The sequence below is a fragment of the Ictidomys tridecemlineatus genome, chromosome 11 (assembly GCF_052094955.1).
Source record: "Ictidomys tridecemlineatus isolate mIctTri1 chromosome 11, mIctTri1.hap1, whole genome shotgun sequence".
Lineage (NCBI taxonomy): Eukaryota > Metazoa > Chordata > Mammalia > Rodentia > Sciuridae > Ictidomys > Ictidomys tridecemlineatus.
In genome coordinates, this window is record NC_135487.1 from 34126750 (window position 1) to 34150557 (window position 23808).

General features: G+C 38.2%; 1 protein-coding gene across 4 annotated transcripts in view; it reads left to right on the forward strand.

The window, feature by feature from the left end:
• Nsun4 (NOP2/Sun RNA methyltransferase 4) overlaps positions 1-21042 on the forward strand; it is a 30175-nt gene extending 9133 nt beyond the window's left edge. The window contains exons 3-8 of one of the 4 annotated variants that reach the window (XR_013427755.1): positions 477-631; positions 5071-5231; positions 7139-7295; positions 11723-11785; positions 17895-18019; positions 19609-19768. Coding sequence is in view for 2 of the 4 variants with exons in the window: in XM_078026190.1 (XP_077882316.1) it covers positions 477-631; positions 5071-5231; positions 11723-11785; positions 17895-18019; positions 19609-19885 (781 nt within the window). In the remaining 2 variants the exon portion in view is untranslated. Of the gene's footprint in view, positions 1-476; positions 632-5070; positions 5232-7138; positions 7296-11722; positions 11786-17894; positions 18020-19608 lie in introns of all 4 variants that reach the window. The other 3 variants (XR_001230175.4, XM_078026190.1, XM_005317989.5) reach the window with 3 other exon arrangements.
• The last annotated feature ends 2766 nt before the right edge of the window (positions 21043-23808 follow it).

A 23808-nucleotide genomic window follows, 5' to 3' on the forward strand; every position in this document is an offset into this window, starting at 1 on the left:
TTATAGGCAGAAAGCACAATAGTTCCAAAAGCCTGCGATGGGCTTGATACAGTGTCGTACGCTTGTAATCCCAGATGCTGAGGCAGGTGGATCACAAGTTCAAAGCCAGCCTCATCAAAAGTAAGGCACTAAGCAACTCAGTGAGACCCTGTCTCTAAATAAAATACAAAATAGGGCTGGAAATGTGGCTCAGTGTTCCAGTGTCCCTGAGTTCAATCCCTGTTATGTCCAAAACAAACAAGCCTGAGATGGGAGCATGCATGGCTTTTTTAAGGAATACCAGGGTGGCTCTCATGGCTATATTAGAGTGAATTGATCTGTTTTAAAAGAATTGCTTTGGATGTAGATAAATGAGTAAGTATAGGTTTGAAAAATTAGTTTTTTGCTGAATGGAGCTCAATGGCCCCTGAGGGCATGGATTAGGATCAGTAGGTGTCCTAATTTGGAATTTGACAATCAGGTGGTCTCTCTTCCAGGCTTGGCAGTCTGGGTGTCATGGACTACTACCTGATGGATGCTGCCTCCTTGCTGCCTGTCCTGGCTCTTGGTCTACAGCCTGGGGACATCGTTCTTGACCTATGTGCGGCTCCTGGAGGAAAGACACTGGCATTGCTTCAGACTGGCTGTTGCCGTAAGTGAGGGAGCTGGTATGTTGGGCAGGGAGGGCACCCCACCTTACTTGATTAGGGCACATTGCATTGAATGGTAAGCTTTCTTGTCCCAGTGTCAGAACAGGGACAGTACTAAGTACGTGTAGTTTTTTGTTTGCAATTATTTCCTCCCTTTCTCTGACAGTGGGTCAGGTAAGATTGCTGAGCCAGGCCTCCTAAGGCAGATTAATGCAATGCTCTGATAAATTGATCACATGACACTTTTACCCCTCTGTATCTGTTTATTTTCTCTCTAAGATTAAGCCTCATTTCTTTGGCCAGCCTGCTAAAACAATAAGACTGGCCACAGCTCCATTTATAGTTTTATATCTTACTCTTCCGCAGGCTTTTTTTTTTTTAATATTTTTAGTTGTAAGTGAACATAATACTTTTTTTAAATTTGTTTATGTGGTGCTAAGGATTGAACCCAGTGCCTCACACATGTGAGACAAGCGCTCTATCACTGAGCTATAATCCCACCCCTACCCCAGGCTTTATCATCTCTCTAGAATTATCAACCCCACCCTAGCTCAGCACCAGCTCCTCACCCACATATAAATAAATAAAATAATGGTCCATCAACAACTTAAAAAAATTAAAAGAAAATAGTTTCATGAAAAATTTTTTTTCCTTTGTGCCCTGAGAAATAGCCACAAGAGGCTATGATTTTCACATCCAACCTGAATCTTAGCTGCGCTTCTCTTATCAATTCCTGAACTTTTCTGGGTCTGAACCTTTCCATTCTAGTTTATGTCAGCCCACTTGCACAGTTTTGATTAACCTCCAATTTCATGAGTAATTCAGAGAGGTATCCACATTTGGTCTAAGTCTTCTGCAGTTCCAGAGAGAGAAAGGATGTTGATATGGGGCTAAAGAGTCCAATGCAGGAGAGCCCAACCTGTATAGGTTTAGGCCGTGCTAATCTAAGTGCTGTGGGAATCCATCAGAGAGGAGATAAGTGAAGGTAAGATTACTTAAATTAAGAGGAGGAAAAAGGACAAACCTTGCAGTTCTAAGGTATGCTGAATTACCGGCACCTCTTCCAGCTTCTCACCCAAGTGACTGAAGAGAAAGAGGCATCATTTCTCAGCTGACCAACAGCAATTATGAAGGAAGACCTTCTGGAGTTGGCACCCTTGAGCTCCTTATCAAGTGACTTTTTTTTTTTTTTTTAACTAGAGATTGAACTAAAAGGTACTTTACCACCAAGCTATATCCCTAGCCATTTTTATTTTTAATTTTTTTTAAAAAGAGAGAGAGAATTTTAATATTTATTTTTTAGTTTTCAGTGGACACAACATCTTAGTTTGTATGTGGTGCTGAGGATCGAACCCGGGCCGCACGCATGCCAGGCGAGTGTTCTACCGCTTGAGCCACATCCCCAGCCCTTTATTTTTAATTTTGATACAGGGTCTTGCTAAGTTGCTTAGGACTTTGCTAAGTTGCTGATGCTGGCCTCAAACTTGTGATCCTCCTGCCTCAGTCTCTTGAGTCCCTGAGATTGCAGGCATGCGCTACCACACCTAGCTCAGCTGACTTCCTAATCCTAGGAAGATAGGATCACAGGCTTTCAGTGCAGGAAGAGAACAGAGTTGACCTTTTCCAGCTTTCCTATTTTATGGAAATGGAAACTGAGCTCTGGGGAGATTACATAGAACCACAATTAGAACCCATCTTTCATTTTTCTCAGTTTATATCCTCCTGAAAAATTCTTCTAGACCAGAGAATCTGATCTTTACTTCTTTGAGTGCCCTCAAAAATTGGAATATTTCTTTTCAGAAACACTAAGCTGTTCATAGTAGTGACCATTCTTGTTAAATAAGATACATATTCTCCATTTTTTTCACTACAGTTCCTACCCTGGCTTGTCACTCCTTGACTTTGAGGCTAGGTATCAACTGTCATTTATCATCAAGCTTACAGTAATATTTTTCTTGTAGTAGAACTGAGTTAAAAATGAGTTATTTCCTGAACCCATGTTTGTCAAAGAAAGAGAAAAAATGAAATGTAGATGGTAAATCTGAATTAAGTAAACTAAGTGGCTTAAAGAAGAAATGTTTGGGGGCTGGGCTTGTGGCTCAGTGGTAGAATACTTGTCTAGCGTGCATGAGGCACTTGGTTTGATCCTCAGCACCACATAAAAATAAAATAAAGATATTGTATCCATCTAAAACTAGGGAATAAAATATAAAAAAAAGAAGAAGAAATATTTGGGGGGCTGGGGTTGTGGCTCAGGGGTAGAGTGTTTACCTAGCATGTGCAAGGCCCTGGGTTCGATACACAGCACCACATATAGATAAATAAAATAAAAGCATTGTGTCCAACTACAACTAAAAAATAAATATTTTTTTAAAAAGAAGTGTTTGGCCAGGTGTGATGGCGCATACCTGTAATCCCAGCATGTCGGGAGGCTGAAGCAGGAGGAATGTGAATTCAAAGCCCGCGATAGTAAGGTGCTAAGCAACTCAGTGAGACCCTGTCCCTAAATAAAATACAAAATAGGACTGGGGATGGCTCATTGATCAAGTACCCCTGAGTTCAATCTCTGGTACACACACACACACACACACACACACACACACACACACACACACAAATATACACACAAAAAAAATATAGAAGAAGAAGAAGAAATTTTTGTGATCTTTTAGTGATAGAAGGTTATACACTAAGTTTTCTATACAGGAAATTCAGGGCTAATATGAAGGCTAAAAAATCATCAGGGACTTGAGCCCCATTTTTCATTTTTCAAAATATTTTCCTATTGGCATCATTCTCAGGATTGCCATTATGGTTTAAGTTGGCTATAGAACTCAAGCAAGCTCATTCAAATTTGAGGCAAGAAGAAAGGATTAGACAAGAGAGACTCTTCTCATCTAATGTGTCAGCTTTTAAAACACAACTTCCTAGAAGTCCTACACAGTACTTCTGTCTACAGTACATTAACCAAACAGTCATTTATTCATACTTAGTTGTAAAAGAAGGCAAGAAATATACTATTTGGGGCACTGTGCCTCCTACCAATAAAATTGGGGTTCCACTACAAAGGAATAAGAGGAGGTTTTTAAAATTTTTTTATTTTTGTACTGGGGATTGTACCCGGGGTGCCTACCACTGAGTGACATCCCCAGCCCCCCCCTTTTTTAGTTGTTAATGTACCTTTATTTTTTTTATTTATTTATATGTGGTGCTAAGTATCAAACCCAGTGCCTCACACGTGCTAGACAAGCACTCTGCCACTGAGCCACAATCCCAGATCCTTTATTTTTTATTTGAGACATGGTCTTGCTAAGTTGCCTAGGGCCTTGCTAAATTGCTGAGGCTGGTTTTGAACTTGCAATCCTCCTGCCTCAGCCTCCCACGCTGCTGGGATTATAGTCATTCACCATCACCTCCTGCTAGAGGAGAATAAATTTTGAATAACCTGTAGCATCTACAGGAGAGAGCTATATATGTTTCAGGAATAATGAAATGTGATGGTGTATGCCTGGTAGTACCAGCTACTCAGAAGGCTAAGGCAAGAGGATCATTTGAATGCATGAATTTGAGACCATCTGAGTGAGATGCTCATCAAAAAATAAATAAATAAATAAATAAATAATAGAATAGTGGGAGAGAGCATGGTTCTTTAGAAATATTTGACCCCTAAGCAATCTGTCCATCCCTCTTTATCTCCAAGGTATGTTTTTCTTGCTCTTGCCTTGCCCTTGCCTTATAATAAACCTGCCCCTTTAAAAAAAAAAAAGTGAGAAAGAAAGAGGAAGGAAGGAGGATTGCTCGATTCTCACTTGGTCTGCTTTATTTATTTACTCATTTACTCAGCCTTTCTGGCCCATATAGGTGTTTGTCCTTGTGTCCTCTACTGCAGAATGACTAATTTGGTGCTGTATACATAACAAATGCCCTTGTTTCTAGGGTCTACATTGATTGACTGCCTGAGAATTGGTCTGACTATACATCAGCACCACCATTAGTAGAATGTTTTATTGGGCTATGGCCTCTGAGGTTTCTTTTTTTCTTTTTGGTGGCACTGGGGATTGAACCTATGGTCCTTTACCACTGAGCTATGTCACCAGTCCTTTTTATTTTTTATTATTATTTTTTTTGTTTTTTGATTTCAAGGATTGAACCCAGGGGCACTTAACAACTGAGCCACATCCCTAGTCTTTTTTTTTTTTTTTTTTGTAGTGCTGGGCATGGAACCCAGGGTCTTATGATTCCGAGGCAAGTACTCTACCAACTGAGCTATATCCCCAGCTCCCTTAGCCCTTTTTATATATTATTTTGCTAAGTTGCTGAGGGCCTTGCTAAATTGCTGAGGCTGGCCTTGAGCTGGTGATTCTCTTGCCTCAGTCAAAATTTTGAGTTGCTGGAATTACAGGCATGAGCCACTGCATCCAACTGAAGTTTATTTTCACAGGCAACCTCGCTGCCAATGATCTCTCTACTGCCCGAACGAGCAGACTACAGAAGGTCCTTCATAGCTATGTGCCTCAAGATATCAGGGAAGGAAACCGAGTTCGAGTCACTTCATGGGATGGCAGGAAGTGGGGAGAACTGGAGGGGGACACCTATGACCGGGTGAGTAATTCCTGATTTAGAATATCTATTGAGCTAAATCTGACCTCAGACCCTGAAGGGATAGGATCTAACCCCTCTATTTAAGCATGTAGGGCTGTGTCTAGACTTGGTCAATTTCCCATGGGTATTTGGGGGAAAAAATCATCTACACTAATGTGTTCAGCTTAAATGATAAGCTACTATCTTCATTAGAGTTGGCATCAAAAATAATTTGAACCTAATTAAATAGGGAAAAAAGTTATTAGACTTATTTCTCAAGTCACTTGGTTACTCAGAAACCTCATGAAGGTAAGTATGCATAAGTTTATTATATTTATTTCTTAATTGTAATACAGCACATGGTGTAAAACTCAGAAACCACAAGAGGGTATCCAGTAAAAAGTAAGTTTCCTTCATACTCTTGTACTCAGCCATCTACTTCCCTAAAGATAACCATTATTTCTATTTTTTTTTCTACAACCTTTAAAATATATCGTTTGTAGCATGAAGGCATGTGCCTATGATCCCAGCTACTTGGGAGGCTGATTGCAAATTCAAGGCCAGCTTGGTAAACTTTTTTTTGGTAAACTTAAAAATAGAAAAAGGGCTGGGAAGCCAGGTACAGTGGCGCATACCTATAATCCCAGTGACTCAGGAGGCTGAGGTAGGAGGATTGTGAGTTCCAAACCAGCTTCAGCAACTTACTGAGGCCCTGAGCAACTCTGTAAGACCCTGTCTCTAAATAAAATACAAAAAAGGACTGGGACTGTGGCTCAGTGGTTAAGCATCCCTAGGTTCAATCTCCAATACAAAAAAAAAAAAAGATTATTTAGTAGTTGAGTGCTAAATCAATTTCCTGTATCTCTCTCTCTCTCTCTCTCTCTCACACACACACACACACACACACACACACACGCACACACACACACACACACACACACACACAGTGTGTATTTAAAAAAAATAGGATGTGGTGCTAAGGATCAATAATACTGATTACTCATTATTCTGACCTTTATTTTTTGTATGTAATATTATATCTTGGGGTTCTATTCTATTTAATTTAGTTTTTATTTGTTTTGTGGTGGTAGAGATCAAACCTGGGGTCTTATACATTCTAGGCAAGAGCTCTACCATTAAGCTACATCCTTGGCCCATTTTTTATTTATATATATATATTTTTTTAATATTTATTTTTTAGTATTTGGCAGACACAACATCTTAGTTTGTATGTGATGCTGAGGATCGAACCCAGGCTGCACGCATGCTAGGCGAGCGCGCTACTGCTTCAGCCACATCCCCAGCCCCTTTTATTTATATTTTTGAAGTAAGTTACTCTTTGGAGATTAAAACAATTTCATTCATACTGGTAATGAATGACTACCATTTTCCTACAACCTGCCAACATTGGTGCTCTCAAATTTTGTTTTTTGCCATACAGATAGTATCTAATTTACATTCTCCTAAAAATGAAAGTATTTTTATATTTTTAAGTTATTCATTTTCTTTCAATTGGTATACTCTAAAAATATTTATTTAAAATATATACTTCTAGGACTGGGGATATAGCTTAGTTGGTAGAGTGCCTGCCTTGAATACACAAGGCCCTGGGTTCAATCCCCAACACCACACACACATACACACACACACACACACAAATATATATATGTATATATATATATTTTTTAAGATTAAAAATATATAACTATTGTCTCTGTGTTGTCATCTGATAAATCTGTCTAGTTTTTTCTATCCAGTCTCAACCATTCTTAAGAAATTGAAAGAAAGACCAAGGCTTACAGAATCTTGGGTAGGTTTGAGAGACATGCTTCCTGCCTGTTAGGAATCCCTTATTCAGTATTTTTGGCCTAGAGGCAGAAGAATAGTGGAAGAGCTCTGTTTCAGCCTAACCAGTTTCTGTATTATAGGGTCATCACTTACTGATCTTGAGCAAACTGATCTTGATCTCCCTGAGCTTCAGCCTCACTTCATTTTCCCCGACAGTGTTGAGGATGGAATCCAGGGCCTTGCACATGTGCTCTACTGCTGAGCTACATTCTCAGCCTTTATCTCTTCATTGTGAAAGTGAGTAATCATACCACGTAGGAGTATTACAAAGATTCAGTGAGAATATCTAGGGAAAGCATTTAGTACAATCAGTACCTGGTCATGAAGATTAGGCAGGTAGTAGATCTCATCAGTATTCAGCCTATGCTTGCATAGTTTCAAGAGTTTACTCAGGTTCTGTTTTTGAATACCTTTAATGTTAGAAGTTCTTCCTTTTATGGAATTAAAATCTGTAGAAGGCAAGGATTTTGGATCTAGACTTCTTAGTTTGGAATCCTGACTTTATCACTTACCAATCAGAGGATTGTGTGTGTGTGTGTGTGTGTGTGTGTGTGTGTGTGTGTGTTTATTAACCCTTCATTTAAGCTTTAGCTTCTTCATCTGTAAAATGAGGTGAATAGTAGTACCTGTCCCATTGGTGGAGATTAAATAAGAATGCATTTGAGCTGAGCATGAGTGCATGCCCATGATCCCAGCTACTAGTGAGGCTAAGGCAGGAGAATTCATTGAGCCCAAAAGTTTCAAATAAGCCTGGGCAATTTAGTTAGATCTCATCTCAAAATTTAATAAATTTTTTAAAAAGGAGCCAGACACACACCTGTAATCCCAGTGACTTGGAGGCTGAGGCAGGAGAATCACAACTGAGGCCAGTCCAGACAACTTAGCAAGACCCTGTCTCAAAAATTAAAACTAAAAATGTCTAGGGATTCAGCTCAGTGGTAGGGCACCCCTGGTTAAAAAAGCATTTAGTACAGAACCTGAAATATTGAAAACATTCTATATTATTATCATCACAATCTTTTTTATTAGTTCTTTTAATTATATATGACAATAGAATCCATTTTGATATAATTTTAAAAATTGTTTTGTAGTTGTGGATGGACAGAATTCCTTTATTTGTTTATTTTTATGTGGTGCTAAGGATTGAACCCAGTGCCTCACACATGCTATGTAAGCACTTTGCCACTGAGTTAAAGCCCCAACTCCCATTTTGATATAATTATGAAAGCATGAAATATATCTTGTTCTAATTCAGATAGATGCCAATTCCTCTCCTTCTCCTTCCCTCTCTCCACCCCCTGCTCCATTCCTTTTATTGATCTTTCTCCTATTTACCTATAGTTATTTTTTTAAATTAATTTCTTGTGGATGTACCTGATGTGAGATTCACTGTGGTGTATTCATATGTACGTAGGAAAGTTATGTTAGATTCATTCCACTGAATTTCCTTTTCTCATCCCCTCTTCCTTCATTCTGTCTTGTCTACTCTATTGAACTTCTTTCTCTCCCCACCTCTTATTGTTGGTTAGCTTCCACATATGAAAGAAAATATTGAACCTTTGGTTTTTTGGAATTGGCTTATTTCACTTAGCAATGATAGTCTCCAGATCCATCTATTTACTGGCAAATGTCATAAAGTCATTCTTCTTTACGACAATGGAGTAATACTCCATTATATATATGTACCACATTTTCTTTATCCATTCATCTGTTGAAAGGCACCTAGGTTGGCTCTATAGCTTAACTATTGTGAATTGAGCAAGTATAAACATTGATGTAGCTACATCACTGTAGTATGCTGATTTTAAATCGTTTGAATAAAGGATTTATACATGACCAGTATAACTTCACATCATGTACAACCACAGGAATGGGAAGTTATACTCCATTCATGTATTTGGTTATTCTGGGCCTCTTATTTTTCCTTATTTTCATGAGGAGTGGGATAACTGGGTCAAATAGTGGTTTCATTCCTAGTTTTTTGAGGAATCTCCATATTGCTTTCCGTAGTGGTTGCATCAATTTTCAATTGTACTAACAATGTATGAGTGTACCCTTTTCCCCACATCTTTGCCAACATTTACTGTTATTTGTGTTCTTGATAATTGTCATTCTGACTGGAGTGAAATGAAATTTCAGTGTAATCTTAATTTGCATTTCTCTAATTGCTAGAGATGTTTTTTCATGTATTTGTTGACCATTTGTATTTCTTCTTTTGTGAAATGTCTATTTAAGTTCCTGTTTAGTAACCCATTTATTGAGTGGGTTTTTTGTTTTTTTGATGTTAAGTTTTTTTAAGTTCTTTGTATATCTTGGATATTAACATTCTGTCTGAGGTCCAGGTAGCAAAGATTTACTCCCATTCTGTATGCTGTCTCTTCATGCTCTTGATTGTTTTCTTTGCTGTGAAGAAGCTTTTTAATTTGATGCCATCTCATTTATTGTTTTTTAAATTTTATATCTTGCACTTTAGGATTCTTGTTAAGGAAGTCTTCCTTAACAGATATATTGAAGTGTTGGTCCTATATTTTCTTCAAGGAGGTTCAGGGATTCCGGTCTAATTCCTAGATCTTTGATCCACTTTGTGTTGAGTTTTGTGCAGGGTGAGAGATAGGGATTAGGTTTCATTCTACTACATATGGTTTTCCAGTGTCCCCAACACCATTTGTTAAAGAGGCTATCTTTTCTCCAATGTATGTTTTTAATACCCTTGTCAAGTAAGAGATAACTGTATATATGTGGGTTTGTCTTGTGTCTTCTATTCTGTTTAGATAATGATCTCCATTATCTGTTTTGGTGACAATACCATGCCATTTTTGTTATTATAGCTCTATAATATAATATAAAGTCTAGTATTGTGATGCCTCCTGCTTTGCTTTTCTTGCTTGCTAAGGTTTCCTTTGGTTATTCTGGGCCTCTTATTTTTCCAAATGAATTTCATAACTGCTTTTTCTACTTCTTTTTTTAAATTCTTTTTAGATATACATGACAGTAGAGTATATTTTGACATATTATACATACATGGAGTATAACTTCCCATTCTTGCGGTTGTACATGATGTGGAGTTATATTGGTCATGTATTTATATGAACATAGGAAAGTCATGTCCAATTTATTCTACTGTCTTTCCTATTCCCATACCCTCTCCCTTCCCTTCATTCCTCTTTGTCTAATCCAATGAACTTCTGTTCTTTCCCCTCCCTGGCTTCTTGTGAGTTAGAATCTGTGTATCAGAGAGAACATTCATAGCCTTTGGTTTTGTGATTCTTTTTCTATTTCTATGAAGAATGTGATTGGAATCTGATGGGAATTGCATTGACTCTTTGTAGGCTTTTGGTAGTATGGCAAATTTGACAATATTAATTCTGCCTATCCAAGAATATAGGAGGTCTTTCTATCAGCTAAGGTCCTCTTCAATTTCTTTCTTTAATGTTCTGTAGTTTTCATTATAGAGGTTCTTCAGTCTCTTTTGTGAAGACTGATTCCCAAGTTTTTCTTTTTAAGGCTATTGTGAATGAGATGGTTTTCCTAATTTCTTTTTCAGCAGATTGAACATTGGAATATAGGAATAGAATTTATGGGTGTTGATTTTGTAGCTTGCTACTTTGCTGAATTCATTTATGAGTTCTAGAAGTTCTCTGGTGGAGGTTTTTTTTTGTTTTGTTTTTTGTTTTTGAAGGGGTCTTCTAAATATAGGATCATGTTGTCAGCCTGAAAGATAGTTTGAACTCTCTTTTCCTATTCATATTCCTTTAATTTCCTTCCCTTGTCTAATTGCTGTGGCTAGGGTTTTGGGACTATGTTGAATAGAAGTAGTAAAAGTGGGCATCCTGTCTTGTTCCTGTTTGAAGAGGGAATGCTTCCTTTACAATGTTGAGTTATGTTTCTTCTATCCCTAGTTTTTCTACTGTTTTGAACACGATGCTATATATTTTTTTTTTGTACATAGAATTTTTTTTTCTTTTTTTTTTAATTGGTTGTTCACAACATTACAAAGCTCTTGACATATCATATTTCATACATTAGATTGAAGTGGGTTATGAACTACGATGCTATATTTTGTCAAATGCTTTTTCTGTATCTATTGAGATAACATGATTCTTGTCTTTAAGTCTGTTTATGTGGCAAATTACCTCTACTGATTTCCATCTGGTGAGCCAACCTTGTATCCCTGGGATGAAACCTACTTGATCATGGTGCATTCTTTCAAATGTGTTTTTGTATGTGATTTGCCAGTATTTTATTAAGAATATTCACATCTATGTTCATCAAGGATATTGGTCTGAAGTTTTCTTTCCTTAATGTGTCTTTGTCTGGTAATGGTATCAGGGTGATAATGGCTTCATAGAATGAGTTTGGAAGAGTTCCTTCATTTTTCTATTTCATGGAATAATTTGAAGAAGATTGGTATTAGTTCTTTAAAAGTCTGGCAGAACTGGACTGAGGATCCATCTCAGGGCTTTTCTTTGTTGGTAGTTTTTTATTTTAATATTATTTTAGTTGTAGGTGGACACAATATCTTTAGTTATTTATTTTTATGTGGTGCTGAGAATCGAACCCAGTGCCTCACACATGCGAAGCAAGTGCTCTAGCACTGAGCTACAACCCCAGCCCATTTAGTAGGTTTTTTTTTTTAATTTTAATATTTATTTTTTATTTTTTAGTGGACACAACATCTTTGTTTGTATGTGATTCTGAGGATCGAACCCGGGCCACACGCATGCCAGGCGAGTGCGCTACCACTTGAGCCACATCCCCAGCCCATGATGTCCTCTTTACTTGCATTACTTGAAGTTGATCTTTTTAATTTTTCTATATCCTCCTGGTTCAATTTGGGTAGGTCATATGTCTCTAGGAATTTGTCAGTATCTTCAAGATTTTTTAGCTTATTGTATAAATTTTCAAAATAGTTTCTGATAATCCTCTGAATTTTATTAGTGTCTGTGATAATATTTCCTTTTTCGTCACAGATTTTTATAACTTTGAGTTTTTTCCTTCTTTTTGTAGTTAGCTTGGCTAAAGTTTATCAATTTCGTTTATTCTTTTAAAAACTCAATTTTTGGTTTTATTGATCTTTTGAATTGTTTCCCTTTTTAAAAAAATATTTTTTAGTTGTCAATGTATCATTTGTTTGTTTGTTTATTTATTTATATGTGGTGCTGAGGATTGAACCCAGGGCCTCACATGTGCCAGGCAAGCAAATGCTCTACCACTGAGCCATAACTCCAACCCTTGAATTGTTTCTTTAATCTCAATTTCATTGATTTCATTTCTGATTTTTAATTATTTCCTGTCTTCTACTGATTTTGGTGTTGGTTTGTTCTTTTTCTAGGGCCTCAAGATGTAATGTTAGATTATTTGTTTGGTGTCTTTCTGTTCTTTAATTGTTTGAGCTCAATGCTATGAACTTTCCTCTTAGAATTGCCTTCATAGTATCCCAGCTTGATATGTTGTAGTACTATTCTCATCTACCTCTAAGTATTTTTCTATTTCTTTCCTGATTTCTTCTGTTATCCATTCATCATTCAAAAGTGTTTTGTTTAGTCTCTAGGTGTTAGAGTGGTTCTATTTTTTTTAATTTTTATTTTATTTCAGTTGTTGACAGACCTTTATTTTATTCATTTATTTATATGCAGTGCTGAGAATCGAACCCAGTGCCTCACATATGCAAGGCAAGTGCTCTACCACTGAGCTACAACCTCAGCCCCATAGAGTGGTTCTATTCTTTATCTTCAATTTCTAATTTTATTCTATTATGATATAGAATGCAGGGTATTTTCTCTATTTTTTTATATTTGTTAAGATTTTGTTTGTGGCCTAAAATATAATCTTTTTTAGAAAATGTTCCATGTGCTGCTAAGAAGAAGTGTATTCAGTCATTGATAGATGAAATATTCTATATATGTCTGTTAAGTCTAAATGATATTTTTTAGTTCTGTAGCATCTTAATTTTTGTTTGGTGTCATCACAATCTTTTTTGTGTATGTGTGTGTGTGTATACCAGGGATTGAACTCAAGGACACTCAACCACTGAGCCACATCCCCAGCCCTATTTTTTTTTTTTTAAAGAGAGAGGGGAGAGAGAGTGAGAGTGAGTGAGAGAGAGAGAGAGAGAGAGAGAGAAAGAATTTTTTTTTTTTTTTTTTTTTTTTTTTTTTTTTTTAAAGAGAGAGTGAGAGAGAGGGGGACAGAGAGAGAGAGAGAGAGAGAGAGAGAGAGAGAATTTTAACATTTATTTATTTTTTCTTAGTTCTCGGCGGACACAACATCTTTGTTGGTATGTGGTGCTGCTGAGGATCGAACCCGGGCCGCACGCATGCTAGGCGAGCGCGCTACCGCTTGAGCCACATCCCCAGCCCCAAGAATTTTTTTTAATATTTATTATTTTTTAGTTCTCGGCAGACACAACATCTTTGTTGGTATGTGGTGCTGAGGATCGAACCCGGGCTGCACGCATACCAGGAGAGCGCGCTACCTTTTGAGCCACATCCCCGGCCCCCCAGCCCTATTTTGTATTTTATTTAGAGACAGGATCTCACTGAGTTGCTTGGCACCTCAACATTTCTGAGGCTGGCTTTAAACTCGTGATTCTCCTGTTTCAGCCTCCCAAGCCATTGGGATTACAGGCATGTATCACGATGCCCAGGCTATCACAATCTTTATCATTATTTTATTGCCATTTATTGATTCTAGCTATGCCTTTTGAAACAATATAGAATGAACGTCCTCCCATTTCACTTAATAGTGCTTTTAGACATTTGAAAACAGCATTGATGTCTTAAAGCATTGATGTCTTCATTGATTTATTTGTTGAAGAAATAGTTGTGTGCAATCTACTATTTGGTAGGGATGTGTTAAGCACTTTAGATGCAAAGAAAGCTCAGGGTTCCACACATTCTGGTATCTCCATCTTTTCCCCACCTGCACTTGTCCATCAACTAGAGAGAGGACAGGACCTCAGAACTTTCAGTGTTCATGACAAGACACCCACCCTTACCCTCCCCTCAGAACTTGCCTATATCTCTCCCTCCCGCTTCTTTCCTGTGTTAAATTTCAAATAAAATGTTTAGCTGGGCACAGTGTTGCACACTTGGGGTCTCAGTGACTTGGGAGGCTGAGTCAGGAGGATCTTAAGCTCTAAGCCAGCCTTAACTATTAACTACTTAGTGAGTCCCTATCAGAATTTTTTTTTTTTTTTTTTTTAGGAAAGGGGAACTGGAGATGTATTTCAGTGGTAAAGTGCCCCAGTACAAGGAAAAAAATTTTTAAATAGACTTCTATCTCCCCATAAAAGAAATTATATATTTGCAAGACACATTTTTGTGGCTTAGATTCAACTGGAACATCATCCTGACATTTGGCTGATAATGATGTACATTGGGCAGGACCAACAGAGATGCCTTAGCCATATTACTAAGTTTCTTAAGGCCTCACTATTGCTAAAAAGGCTGGCCTTTAACTTGAGATCCTTCTGCCTTAGTTCCCCTAGATGTTTGCCCTTTCTAAATATTTCCTCAGTGCAAGTTACAACTTGCTTTTCTTTCTCCTTTTGACTAGATGAGGTCAACATTTTTCACAGTTGACACTACTAAAGCAATTTCAGTAATATATTAGAACCAAAATATTCAGATATGTTATCATTGATTTATAGTCCTTTTGAAATCACACAACTCAGCTGTTTCTATGCACCAGGGCTTGGGAATCCAACATCCTTAGGTGTATACTGCTGCCATTTTCACTCCAGAGTATGGCTACCTCCTCAGGACACTGAGAAGAAGTAGGGAAAGAATCTGTAGACCTTATTTCTTTTATGGGTTATGGAAATTCCCACAGCTTTCTTTTTATATATGCATTTCAGTTGCCCCTTTGCTCATCTCTTTGTATTTACTACTGTTGAATCAATTCCTTTTATTTGTATATCTTCTATACTGCATAGACTTAGGTTTCATATTGGGACACAATCTATAAACTTCATTCTTTTAATTGCTGACTTAATCAATTAATGTCACTGATAATATTTGGTCTCAGCTCTCTTTATTTTGTACTAGGGACTGAACCCAGGGGCACTTAACCACTGAGCCACATCTCCACCCCTTTTTTTTTAAATATAATTTTAAAAATTTGTTTTAATTAGTTATATATGACAGTAGAATGCACTTTGATACAGCATATAAAATGGAGTATAATTTCTCATTCTTCTGATTTTACATGATGTAGAATTCCACTGATCATATAGTTATATATGTACATAGAATAATAATGTCTGATTCATTCTACTATCCTTTCTACCCCTATATCCCCTCCCCTCTACCTAATCTAAAGTAACTCTGTTCTTTCCTAACCCCGCCCCCTCCATTTTAATTAGCATTTGCACATCATAGAAAACATTCGGCTTTTGTTTTTTTGGGATTGGCTTATTTTCTGTAGCATGATATTCTCCAGCTCTATCCATTTACCTGCAAATGCCATAATTTCATTCTTTTTTAAGGCTGAGTCATATTTCATTATACACACACACACACACACACACACAGGCACATATATATGGAACCAACAATACCTAGGTTGATTCCATAGTTTAGCTATTGTGAATTGAGCGCTATAAACATTCATGTGGCTGCATCACTATAATATGCTTCCCAGACCTTTTTTATTTTTTGAAACAGGGTCTCACTAAGTTGCTTAGGTCCTTATAAGTTGCTGAGGCTGGCTTTGAACTCACAACCCTCCTGCCTTAGCCTCTAGAGCTGCTGTGATTACAGGTATGCACCACCACACCCTGCTACTCTTTATTTTATTTACTGTTTCTTTCACTATGTTGTCTGTATTCTTTGCTCTTTGTTTTTTCTTTTAATTTCTTTTTTTATTTAGAAAGGTTTATTTTTGTTTATTTAGCAGTGCTGGGGATTGAGTCCTGGTACCTTGTGTATGCTACTACTGAGATACATTCCCAGCCCAGATTTATATTTTAATTTTACATTGGATAATTCTAATATTAAAAGCATTTGAGATTTGATCCTTAGCACCACATAGAAATAAATAAAATAAAGATACTCTGTCCATCTACAACCAAAAAAGTGTTTAAAAAAAGCATTTGGGGTTTAATTCTATTGTTTTTTTTGTTTCTGACAACTTACTCTAAGAGGCTTATTTCCTTTTGTTTTTGTGGTTATTTTTGTTACATGTCATCCATTTTCTTTTCTTTTTCTTATTTTGGCACCAGGGATTGAACCCAGGGGTTCTTAACCAAGAAGTCACATCTCCAGCCCTTTTTATTTTTCAAAAAATTTTGAAAAATATTTTTTAGTTGTAGGCAGACACAATACCTTTATTTATTTATTTTTATGTGGTGTGAGGATCAAACTCAGTGCCTCACACATGCCAGGCAAGTGCTCTACCACTGAGCCACAATCCCAGCTCTATTTTTTAAAAATATATATTTTTTTAAAGAGAGAGTGAGAGAGGGAGAGAGAGAGAATTTTTAATATTTATTTATTTATTTTTTTTTTAGTTTTCGGCGGACACAACATCTTTTGTTTGTATGTGGTGCTGAGGATCGAACCCGGGCCACCACACGCATGCCAGGCGAGCGCGCTACCGCTTGAGCCACATCCCTAGCCCTATTTTTTAAAATTTTGAGACAAGGTCTTGCTAAGTTGCTCAGGGCCTTGCTAAGTTTTTGAGACTGAATTTGAACTTTTGATCCTCCTGCCTCCTAAGCTGCTGGGATTACCGGTGTATACACCATGCCTGGCTGGCTATAGGGTTTTGAAAAGATTTTATTGAATTTTTTAAGATTTTACTAATATATTAGTTGCACAGATTAATGGAATTTAGTGTGCTATTTCAGTATGCATACAGTATGCATTGATCAAATCTAACCTCTCTTTATCCATCATCCTTTGCCAACACTATGCCCTTCTTTCCAATCTCTAGTTATCACTATACTACATTTAGCTCAACTTTTTTGTGGTACTGGGGATTGAACCTAGGGCCTTTGGTATGCTAGGCAAGCACTATATCCCTAAACTACATCCCCAACCCCTTTATTTTTTTTATGTGCTGGAAATTGAACCCAGGGCCTTATGTATGCAAGGCAAACACTGTACCAACTGAGTTATGTCCCCAGCCCCGCAACCTTTTTTATTTTTTATTTTGAGGCATGGTCTGCCTCACTAAGTTGCTGAAGCTGGCCTTGAACTCAAGATACTCCTGCCTCAGCCTCTTTGCTATTGTTGTTTTGGGTACGAAGGATTGACCCCAGGGACGTTTTACCACTGAGCCACATCCCCAGCCCCTTTTATTTTTTATTTTGAGGTAGGTTCTTTTTTTTTTTTTTTTTTTGAGAGAGAGAGAGAGATAGAGAGAGAGAGAGAGAGAGAGAGAGAATTTTTTAATATTTATTTTTTAGTTTTTGGGAAACACAGCATCTTTGTTTGTATGTGGTGCTGAGGATCGAACCCGGGCCACATGCATACCAGGCGAGCGTGATACCGCTTGAGCCACATCCCCAGCCCTTGAGGCAGGTTCTTGATAAATTGCTTAGGGCCTTGCTATGTTGCTGAAGCTGGCCTTAAACTTGTTGATCCTCCTGCCTCAGCCTCCTTAGTCACTGGGATTATAAATGTGCACACATATTTGGCATCCCAGTTATTATTTCACAAATGTCTACCAGGTTAAAATGAGAAGTATTGGTTAGGTATTCGGATGGATGGATGAGCAGAGGGAACATTCCATGAAACCTTTTAGGCCAGGAGCCTAAAACAACTCTGGTCCCAAGTAGGAACAAACACCCTGTAAGCAGATTCTATACTTCACCTTTAACATGTTTGGCAGGTGCTGGTGGATGTACCCTGTACCACAGACCGCCACTCCCTTCATGAAGAAGAGAACAACATTTTTCAACGGTCAAGGAAGAAGGAGCGACAGATGTTGCCTATGCTGCAGGTGCAGCTTCTTGCGTGAGTGATAAATTTATAAAAACTCAGAGGAGGGCTGGGTTGTGGCTCAGAGGTAGAGTGCTCACCTACCATGCTTGAGGAACTGGGTTCGATCTTCAGCACCACATAAAAATAAAATAAAGATATTGTATCTACCTATAACTAAAAAATAAACTAAAAAAAAAAAAACTCAGAGGAGTCTGCTCACTTGGGAGATTGGGGTTTTGGTAGCTGTTTCCAAGATTATCACCCATAGAAAGGTCTTATGTCTGGAGATCTGCTGGGAGGAGTCAGACATCATGCGATGGTCCTTTTCTGGAACATTAAAACCCTTTCTATCTGGTAAGGACATACATGCCAGGGTGGGTTGCAGATTTATTCATGTTGTTTTACCCTCAGTATCAGTGACTTGCATATGTTTGAAAAATAGTTACTGAAGGGCATGATGGATCACTTCTGTAGACCTATCTATTTGGGAATAAAGTAGAGTGATACAGGAGAATCATTAGGAATTTGAGACCAGCCTGGCCTCTAGCCTGGGCAGCACTGTGAGACTCCATCTCTTTATTTTTATTTGTTTCTTTCTTTATTTAGTGGCACTGAAGATTGAAACTGGTGGTGATCTACCACTGAGATAAATCACCAGCCCTTTAAAAAGATAAATCTTTTTTTAAAATTTTGAGACAGGGTCTCACTGAGTTGCTGAGACTGGGCTCAGATTTGTGATCCTCCTGCCTCGGCCTCTGAGTAGCTGGAACTATAGGCATGTGCCACTACTCCCAGCTGAGCCCATGTCTCTTTAAGATAAAGAAAAATAGCTATTAAGGTCAGTGCTCTATAGGGTTGACTCAATCTATAGCCAATATCAGGATTTAGTCCACAACCAGAGTCAAGATTCAAGGGATCATTTAAAGAGCCTTCTTAGAAGAGATCCTATGGAGTAAAGCTGTATTGCTCTATGCCTTAAGAATGACTTTTCAGCTGGGGTCATAGTTCAGTGGTAGAGCATTTGCCTCAGACATGTGAGGCCCTGGGTTCAATCCTCAGCACCACATATAAAAAAAAGAAATATATTGTGTTCATCTATAACTAAAAAAGTATTTTTTAAAAAATGAGTTTTCAGGCCAGGTGTGGTGGTGCACATCTATAATCCCAGCAACTCGAGAGGCTGAAGCAGGAGGATTGCAAGTTTGAGGCCAACCTCAACAACTAAATAGGGCCATAGCAACTTAGTAAGACCCTGTCTCAAAATAAAAAGGGGCTGAGGATGTGACTCAATACCCCTGGGTTAAGTCCCTGGTACAAAAAAAAAAAAAAAAAGACTTTGCTGGCAAACACTTTCTGGTCCCTTTTTACCCTGTAGAAGCTTGGTTTCTTTTCTTCTCATTTGAATAAATCCTACTCCTTAACCTCCCCCCCCACCAAAATAAATAAATAAATAAAAGGATGATTTTTCAGAAAGAGTCATCATGAAAGGGACTTCAGAGTCTCTCCAATCCAGCTATCTGTTACTTATTAGAACTCCCCTACATGTGTTTCCAGCTGTTTATGTTGCTATTCCATTGCTGGGAAGCTCAATAGAAATTGCTTCTTTCTCTTTCTGGTTTCAGGGCTGGACTCCTTGCCACCAAACCGGGAGGCCATGTTGTCTATTCTACCTGCTCCCTCTCACACTTACAGAATGAGTATGTGGTGCAAGGTACCATCGAACTTCTGGCCAATCAATATAGCATCAAAGTTCAGGTGGAAGACCTGTCTCACTTCCGAAAACTTTTCATGGACACATTCTGTTTCTTCCCATCCTGCCAGGTTGGGGAGCTGGTAATACCAAACCTCATGGCCAATTTTGGGCCTATGTACTTCTGCAAAATGCGTAGGCTAACCTAGCATCACTTGTCCCTGCAGTAGGAAGACAAAGGATGTACTCTATTGGAGGCACTGGAAACTGAGACCAGTGACAGAGATGCACTCTAGATCCCGTCTCCATCCTGAGTTTTTTCTGCAGTTTTAAGCAGTAGGAAGTAGGAGTTTGTCCTACCGCTCAATTGTGAAGTATCAACAGGTTTCTAATCACTTATTACTCTTGCCCTATTGCCAAGCTTATGCTAATGGTGCCTGACCCATTTGGAGATTAGAAGGAAAAAAACCAATGAGAAACCTACACTGTAAGCTGTATACTTGTGAAGAAGCATTTAGCAAATAAAATTGTTGAAGTTCCATAGAGCTGGGGATATGTCAGGGGCTTTATGTCAGTGCAAGTACTGTTATAGTTGCATTTGTACCAACTGCAGCTGCTGAACACTAACTCCTTGGTGGCCAAGCTCAGGATCTCAGACTGATGTTTGAGACTGGCCTCTGATTATAAAGTTTCTCTCACACTTGAGGTGAGTTCTGCTTAATTAGTTGATAGTTCAGCAAGCCCCCCTAGTTTCTCCATATAGCCTATGATCTAATTTAAGGAATAAGTAACTAAAAATGTTAAGCCAGTGCACAATAATCTGCTTACTTACTCATTGAGAAAGCTCTCCTAAGCTGAGTAATTCTGACCATTCCTTCTGCTGTCAAATGTAGATAGAGAAGCTGCCTCTGCCATAGGGGTATCATACTTTTGTGTGTTTCTTAATAGTAAGTATTCTGTGGACTTCTGTATGTCAGGAAGCTAGGGAGCTCTGAGAACTATATAACTGGCAGATATATAGAACTGGGGGATAATCAGACCTCTACAGCCTTCAGAATGACAACTCACCTCCTTTTGCTTTCTGAGTGCCTAAGAATATCCTAATGTTTTGTTTTCTTTTGTACCAGATTTTTTTTGTTCTTGTTCTCGTCTGTAACCAAAGTCTAGTACCTGCTCTTTGGCCTATTTCAAAATCCCTCTGAACTCTTCCCCCAGCATCATAGGTTTTCACCTCATATAATGTGTATTTGGGGGCAACACTATATAATTTACTGACTACATGCTATTTACATCTTTGTAATATTAGCCAAAAAATGGTAACCTTTAGTGGCAGGGAGATTAAAAATTGCTTGTGGTTACCTGAAAATTTTTTTCATTAAATTTTGTTGTCATTGTTTTTCTGAAAAACTGACCCTTGTGCAAGAAAGGGTGCATGACTTTAGAATACCTGAAGGTTTCTTGGCTCTTCCTGTTGTCCCTATTCCTCTTCTATCTCTTGCTGCCATTCCTTTTGCCCTTTATTCTTTTCTTGTTAATCCTTATTTGACTGTTAAAGATGTCGGATGAAAAAGACTTTAGTGAGCTTAAGCCTTTTTCATTCTTAGGATTTGCATTGTCACTAGGCTCTGAAAGATCTTTTAGACTCCAAATCAAGTGAAGCTTAGAAGGTAGAGCTCCAGGAGTTTGGCTGGTCAATCAGCTTTTATGCATGTGGTTCCTACTTGCTGTTTTGGTCCTTGGCCTCTTGGACCAGTCTGGTGCTATGTGAATATTAAGTAATAATAGTTCAAAAGGAGAGGCTTTCCTGTCCCTGTAATCTCATTCTAATTGGGAGCACCACCTCAGGTAAGAAAAGTAGAGAACTACTTTAGAAAACAGTTTGATTCTCTCTTATAATTGATTTGTGGTATTGAGGATTTAACCCAAGGGCACTTTACTACTGAGCAACATCCCCAGCACTTTTTTTTTTAGGGAGAGATACTAGGGTTTGAACTCAGGGGCACTTGACCATTGAGCCACATCCCCAGCCCAATTTTGTATTTTATTTAGAGACAGGGTCTCACTAAGTTGCTTAGCACCTCATTTTTGCTAAGGCTGGCTTTGAACTCACAATCTTCCTGCCTCAGCCTCCCAAGCCCCTGGGATTACAGGAGAGCACCACCATGCCCGGCCCAGCACTTTTTTATTTTTGGAACAGGTTCTCCCTAAATTGTGCAGGCTGGCCATGAACTTGTGACCCTCTCACCTCAGCCTTCTAAATTGCTGGGATTACAGTGAGATTACAAAGCTACTATCTTCTGTAATTGAATATTCACTTACCCTGTACCCAGTTATTCCGTACTAAGGATAAATCCCAGAGAAACTCATACGTGTATACCAGGGCACATGTGAAGGATGTTCAAAGCAGCCTGTTCACAAAAGCAAAAGCCAGGAAATAATCCAAATGTCCATGAAATAAAAGAGTGGGTGAATTAACTGAAATAGCCTCACTATGAAATATTATGTAGTTGTAGCCGGGCACAGCGGTGCATGCCTGTAATCCCAGTAGCTTGGGAGGCTGAGGCAGAGGGATCATGAATTCAAAGCCAGCCTCAGCAACTTAGTGAGACCCTGTCTCAAAATCAAATTTAAAAAAAGGGCCAGGGATATGGCTCAGTTCTTAAGCGCCCCTGGTTTCAATCCCTAGTGCCAAACAAAGAAAAGAAAAATACAGTTGTCAAAATAAAAACAAATGAACTATAGCAGTACTATTATGGTTTGGATATGAGGTGTTCCCCCATAAGCACATGTGATAGACAATGCAAGAATATTCAGAGGTGAAATGGTTAGATTGTCAGAGTGGATTAATTAATTAATTAGTGGATTAATTCATTTAATAGATGAATACTTTGAAAGAACTACTGGTGGCAAATGGAGCATGACTGGAGGAGGTGGGTCCTGGGGGTGTGCCCTTGGGATTGTATTTTATCCCCCTTGCTCCTCCTCTTTTCAGTTCTCCAACTGTCCTGAGATCCTCTACGACACCCCTCTGCCATGATTCTTCACCTCACCTTAGGCCCAGATCGATGGAGTTCATGGCTAGTCATGAACTGAACTTCTGAATCCTTGAGTCAAATTAACTTTGCCTCCTCTAAGTTGTTCTTTTTTTTTTTAATATTTTCTTTATTGTCAGTGTACTTTGTTTATTTATATGCAGTGCTGAGAATTGAATCCAGTGCCTCAAACATGCTAGGCAAGTAGTCTACCACTGAGCCACAGCTCCAGCCCCTAAGTTGTTCTTTTTTTTTTTTAGAGAGAAATAATTTTTTAATATTTATTTTTTAGTTTTCGGTGGACACAACATCTTTATTTTATTTTTATGTGGTACTGAGGATCGAACCCAGCACCCCGCGCATGCCAGGCAAGCGTGCTACCGCTTTAGCCACATCCCCAGCCCCCTAAGTTGTTCTTTTCATGCATTTTGGTCACAGCAACAAAGAGTTGACTAATATAGAAATATAATAATATGGATGAATTTTAGCAATAAAATATGAAGCAAAAAAATTTAATCCCAAAAGAGAAAGTATAGTATGATGCCTTTTTTGAAAGAAAAGTTTTTTTCTTTTTGTTATTATTTATATACTGTGTAATCCATTAGTTTAAAATGTGCTGTTTGGGGCTGGGGATGTGGCTCAAGCGGTAGCGTGCTCGCCTAGCGTGTATGCGGCCCGGGTTCGATCCTCAGCACCACATACAAACAAAGATGTTGTGTCCGCCGAGAACTAAGAAAAAATAAATAAATATTTTTTTAAAAAATTAATAAATAAATAAAATAAGATAAAATGTGCTGTTTAGTGAATTTTGATAATTGTATATAATAGTATAGCCATGATCACCAACAAGATGTAGACAGTAATTTCATTTGCTAAAAAGATTCCTTGTGCTCCTTTGTACTCAATCCCCATTCCCTGTTCCTGTTCCCAGATAACCCTTGATCTGCTTTCTGTCACTATAGTTTTGTCTCTTCCAAAATTTCATGTTGTAGAAGACAGAGTTGATTTATAATTAGACTGTAAAATCTTCATCTTCAGTACAAGGTCAGCTGGCTTCATTGTTTTTTGGCCTAAAGTAAAGCAGAGAATCATAGTGGGAA